The sequence below is a fragment of the Lycium barbarum genome, chromosome 1 (genome assembly GCF_019175385.1).
Source record: "Lycium barbarum isolate Lr01 chromosome 1, ASM1917538v2, whole genome shotgun sequence".
Taxonomy (NCBI): Eukaryota; Viridiplantae; Streptophyta; class Magnoliopsida; order Solanales; family Solanaceae; genus Lycium; species Lycium barbarum.
In genome coordinates, this window is record NC_083337.1 from 168,084,672 (window position 1) to 168,090,671 (window position 6,000).

General features: G+C 35.6%; 1 protein-coding gene across 4 annotated transcripts; it reads right to left on the minus strand.

Annotated features, from left to right (window-relative positions):
- Nucleotides 1-618: 618 nt before the first annotated feature.
- LOC132626498 (protein DOUBLE-STRAND BREAK FORMATION) lies at nucleotides 619-5,758 on the minus strand. Of its 4 annotated transcripts, XM_060341408.1 has the most exons (6): nucleotides 5,625-5,758; nucleotides 5,338-5,545; nucleotides 3,968-4,111; nucleotides 2,947-3,070; nucleotides 1,139-1,335; nucleotides 619-1,044 (listed from the first exon to the last, which is right to left on the minus strand). In XM_060341408.1, exons 1-6 carry the CDS (start codon nucleotides 5,681-5,683, stop codon nucleotides 1,039-1,041), a joined length of 738 nt encoding a protein of 245 aa, XP_060197391.1. In that variant the 5' UTR covers nucleotides 5,684-5,758; the 3' UTR covers nucleotides 619-1,038. The 4 variants fall into 4 exon arrangements, with proteins under 4 accessions (XP_060197391.1, XP_060197386.1, XP_060197407.1 ...); XM_060341403.1 differs by having other exon boundaries at nucleotides 619-1,335; XM_060341417.1 differs by lacking the exons at nucleotides 619-1,044; nucleotides 1,139-1,335 and adding an exon at nucleotides 1,349-2,048.
- Nucleotides 5,759-6,000: the final 242 nt, after the last annotated feature.

The window sequence follows — 6,000 nt, forward strand, 5'->3', positions numbered from 1 at the left end:
ATTTAACACACACATGATCTGAGCTAAAGCTATTGTGTTAGGATGAACTTGTATCTATCTGCCCGTGATTCTTCCTATTCAAAACTATGCACGATACTTCCATCTCACATGATTTCTTAATTAGTGATAAATTAAAGAAAGAAGCATCCATTCTATCTCTTTTTTCATTATGTCCTCTTCATTTTATGATTTCTAAAAAGATTTACAAATTCCTAGTTATTTGAGTTAAAATCTCTTACTAAGCCAACTCTCTGATTTTGACTAGTAAGTTATGCCTATCCAATTTGCTGAAGTATAAAAACTGACAAAAGATTCAACTGCGTAGGCACGTGATTGCGTGGAGAGGGGCTGAAGCTAATATCTTGCTGCAAATGTACTCTTTGTTTGTTGCTTAGAATTAATTATAGATTCCCTAAGAAACATATTTTATTTAAGATTTATCACTAGCATGCTAGGATCCTATTGCAGGACCCAGGTTGAGAAGAGACAAGGCAAGCAGTCTGACGTTGTCTCATTTTCAGTAGATATAAACAAACTCTCTTCAATTAGAGGGAAAAAAAAAAGAGAGTGAATAGATGAAACTAGAGGTTCTTACCACAGCAAAAAAAAATTCCTCACTCTTTTCGCAGGCATACGAATAAAAGACCAAATTACTTTTTAAGTTTTAAACATATCGGAGTACACTACAAAAAAATCACTATTTTCCTTTTCAGTGACTATTTCCCATTGAATGTCGGTAGATAAAACCTAAATAGCAGAGTTTTCACATGGAAAAATTAGGAACTTTTCCGGCATTTCAATAGGAACCTGTTTTCCACCATGCGTTTTCCTAGTGAGATTGTTCGGTGGAAATGAGGTATGAAAATCATGTTTTTTCCCACTGAATGTCGGTGGGAAAAATCTCGTTTTCTAGTAGTGGTAATTGATATCGTGCTATATTAATCAAAGTAATTACCTGCCGAGATACTAACCATAAGAAGGGCAGTTGATCTCTTGATCATATTGGTGACTCCCTAATAGTAATACTTCAAAGAAAAATCATTCCTGCACTACCAAATTGTAATTAAAGATGAAATTAAATATGTTCCTCTTTTACTTAGAGGGCAGGGGAAGGAATGCTATTGGCAGAAAGTCCTACCAAGGTATTTGGCACGTCTCCAGTTATTCCATCCAGTTTCAAATGTCGGTATTCATCCAATTGGCGTCTGTGTCGTCTTTTGATTCCATCTTTAAACAGAGTGCTTCCTGAACTTTTAGCTTCCACAGAAATGTAGGATCCTTGTGAGTTCTCCAGAATACTTTTGTTCTTGAAGTACTCTGCTGTCTGCGCCTGAACTAATATACCACTAGAAAGCTTTAGCAATAATGAACTGACAACGATTAACATCCCCCTCACCACCCTTCTAGTTACATGCTCTAAAGGAACACTTTGATGTCATTCCACCAAATTATTGAATTCAATTCACATACATGTCAGGAACATACATGGCAGAACATTAACTATGAAGGAAACAAAGGAGGGGTTTAATGAAACGGAAAAGGGCCAAATATACCCTTGTACTATCAAAAAAGGGCCAAATATACCCTTCGTTATACTTTGGGTCCAAATATACTCCTGCCGTTATACTTTGGGTTCAAATATACCCCTCCACAGTTAAAGTTGACCCCAATCCTACGTGGCATTAATATTTTAATAAAATAAATATTATGTGGCATGCCACCTCACCTACAAACCCAATTTTACCCCTCCCCTTCCTATCTTCTTCCACCACCACCTCTCCCTCTACTATTACCGTCCTTATGCCCACCACCATTAATTATTGGGGAATCCCTGCTACTGTATTGTGTTTCCTTGTAAATCTGAAAGCAAACTTTACTGTTTCATTCCTCTTCTTGTAGAGGGCCACCGAAATAACATTAAAGAAGATCCCACTTGCTAAGGCCATGTTTGGGGGGAGATCCTGCTGACAATTTTACTCTCTTTGTGTCCTCAAGATCTCCTCCTCTTCTTCTTCTGTCTTTCCTTCTGTATAATTGAGTATTTGTACCTGGACCCATTTCATAAGCCATCACGTTCTTTAACAGGAAATTAGTATCCGAAGAATTTTAAAAGGGGATCACTGACAGAACAAAAACTTCATTTTGTCCATATATATTCATAGTTAATGTTAGAACAGGAATCAAGTTATGAGATATAGATGGTGTGCCTTTTGTTGTCTTTTCATTTTTTGCTTGGGAAATATTGCAAGAGTTTCTTTTGAGTTTGTACTCGATAAACTTTACATGGGTTTGTTCCTGTTAATGCTTTAGGCAGGTTGAGATGTGTTTTTTGAGGCAAAATCTATCCGTATGTTCAGTTAATGTTTGCTTTGAAATATTTGAGTATGCAAGAGACTAATATAGATAAGTTATAAGTATCATAGTTTGAGCACTATAAAACACCCAAATTGAAAAAAAGAACATTTTGAGAAGAATTGTTTCTAAGTTCTCAAGTCTCGTCACTAATGATTTTCTCTAGCAAAATACATCACTAGCCTTTTGTGATTCTGTCCAAATTTTGTAAATTAAAGCAAAATGTTATGTTTCTTCGTTTTGCTTTAAAAATTACACCAGCAGCAGCAGGGATTCCCCAATAATTAATGGTGGTGGGCATATGGACGGCAGTACTAGAGGGAGGTGTGGTGGAAGAAGATAGGGAGGGGAGGGGAGGGGTAAAATTGGGTTTGTAAGTGAAGTGGCATGCCACATAATATTTATTTTATTACACAATATTAATACCATGTAGGATTGGGGTCAACTTTAACTGTGGAGGGGTATATTTGAACCCAAAGTATAACGGCAGGGGTATATTTAGACCCAAAGTATAACGAAGGGTATATTTAGCCCTTTTTCGATAGTACAGGGGTATATTTGGCCCTTTTCCGTTAATGAAATACCTGAACATACCAGATTTTGAAGAAGCTGAGGTTACTGCAACATCTTTAAGCTTCTTAATTTTTTCAATTACGAAGTCATTTGCAGGGTCATCTACGATGTTCATCTCAAAGCATAAAAGCGCCTTTTCACACGCCTGAAAAGTAAAAGTCAGAGGCAGATATTAGGATACGCTTACTAGATAACTTCACTAGATTTTTGAATCCATAAGATACACAAAAGTAAATGTACAAAATAGATAGCATCAAGTGAAATACATATGCTCTTTAGTATCGGCAAAGTGTTAAACATGCAATAGTTACGCAGCTAGATTGATCTAATTCCTAGCATAACTTTCACTACATAGATATGTCCATCACAAATTGTCCATACCTATGCTGCTCGGACTCTTAAAAATGCCGACTGGTGCGTGTTGGATCCTCCAAAAATAGTGCATCTTTTGGAGAATCGGACACGGGTACGACAACATTTTTGGAGAGTCCGAGCAACATAGGTCCATACTATATTTCTAAATTAGACAAAGGAGGACCATTGCTGAGGTAGAGGAGGCCAATTATAAGGAGATGCTTTCAGCAAGTGTAATTCCTAATTCAGGATGCAAAAAAATCATACTTAACCTACATCTAACAAATTCTTCCAACAAGAGGCATAGAGATACCAAAGTTAAGTTGATTCTCACAATAGCATCTGAATGTCAGATCAAACCAATTATTCAGTTACCCTAACCCAGATATGAACCTATTATAAAATTCTTTTCTGTCTGATATGCAAACACATACCAAAGGGGAACACAATATGAATTGATAAGAACCTTTAAGCTATGATCACATAAGTAAAGAAATATGACATTACAAGCAGTATTATCATTTTAGAATTAAGTATGACCTTAATGTGCTGTTAGAATAGGTCAGAATCTTACAAAGTGAGCATAGATTTGCAATGGACAGCACATACAAAGAATTTTATTCCTTGCTCATTTGCACATGTATACGAAATATGCTTACAAGTGCCCAAAATATTATTACCAGTTTACCTTGTTTGCAATGGAACAAAAGTCACTTTCAAGTGAATGCTCAGCAAAAGTGAGCCACTCACTATATGAAACAAGAAGCCTCTGATCACTTATAGCTTTCTGCTCTCTCATAAGCAGTGCCTCATATATCAAGGCCAAGCAACTCTGTGCATACCCAATTGTTAAGAGTCACTTGTTTGTAACCAAAACAAAAGGACAATCAAAATTGCTAAAACAGATCCCTACATCATCATCAGTTGTGGTTTCTTAAAGCTTTCACAACATAGGATATGCCTACACTTTGAATCTCCCAAAACGTTTGACACATTTTAACTGAATTTTTGTGTGCATCTTTCACAAGTTTCAAACAGATAATTTAAAGCATTTTGTGATGTATCTAATATCAAATAAGCTTCGACAACTACATCGACATTCTGTTGAAGACTACAATTAACTCTTAAACCTCATGCTCAGTCAAATTGTGTCACATAAAAGAAAAGAACGAGGTGTAGCGCAACAATATACAACGAAAGCTAGCTTTTAAATAAATACGACCATGAGTAATCATATCTTATGTAGGATTAACATTATTCCTTCACTACACTTATTGGATAGTCAGGTTCTCGTGTTCCTAAATATCACTTCTATTGAGTACTTCGTTTTCTCAAACTTTTACCTAAAACAGTTTGTATATACATAAGGAAGGATATATTTCCTTTACAGATACATAACACTACTTTCTCCGGTACACAGTAATCATTGTTTACGTATTTTTCTACTCACATTACCACCAAAAGCACCGCCGCTTGTACAGCTATATAAGTTTTCCGTGTCTACTACTAATACTTATTGAAGTGCATTTGAACACTAAAACTACATAAGAAAATAACTTCCTTAGAACAAAATTACTAACATGAAATATATCTTTCAAAGATAATACAATTACTGAACACAAAAGGCTACAAAATTTCAAGCAGCACTTTTACTTACCACAAATTTCACCAAAATACATGGTTTAATGCATCAGGCTTCAGACTCTCTTTCACTATATGCATTTTAGGAGTTAATTTCACAGACAGCCACTCAACTAACAGTTTTTATCTCAGAAAGTTACTCAACTTTCTTTTGTAACACAAAAGTCAATTCAACTAATGGTAATTATCTCAGAAAGTCACTCAACTATTATCATATTCACCTACAAAGTCACTCAACCAATCTAAGCGATTTTTCCAGTAGATATTGCCGACGTGTAAATTTTTTTAAGCCAAATTTTAAAACATCATCCTACTGAAAACGACTGTTCTCTCCGATTGTAACTAATTGTTTCCAAATAAATAAGCAAAAAGCAAAATCTACCAATTTAAACTCGATAAAGTCAAAGCTGTATATACCTCAGTATCTCCAATGAGATTAAAAACGTGTACTAGAAAATCGACGATCAGAAGCTTATACTCTGTAGATTTTCCAGCGATTTCCTCAATAATGCAGAGAGATTCGTGTCTCATAAACTGTTTCAAAGTATAAACCACTCTGTCCAACGATTTTAAATCGATCGAAGCTAAAACAGACTCGAGAACTCGAAAAATTCCTTCATCGAATCTGCACAAAATTCATGATCAGACAAGTGTATTTTAAATCAGATTTTTATTGATAGATCGGAAATATGATAAGAACAAACCTACGGTTTTCGATTTGGGTTCGGAAAAGGAAGATTTGTTGCGAAACTGCAGTTGACATCTTCACGAGAAGGAAATGAGGGGATGAAGATTTCAAACTGCCCTAATTTATAGGCTTTTCGAATTTTGATTTTTCCGCCTTGTTTTTTTGTTTTGGGTAAATTTCAAAGAGCTCCTTCTTGTTAAATTAACTACACTTTGGTCCCTGTATAGCAGAGGTGACAAATGGACGGGTTGGATCAAACCGTGTTGGGTCAAAATGGGTTAATTTAATGAATGGAAAAGGTCCAGATGTGCCCTTCTACTATATGAAATTGTACAGATATGCCTGTCGTTAAAAGGTGGTCTCACATATGTCCGTAACGTTATTTTTTGGGT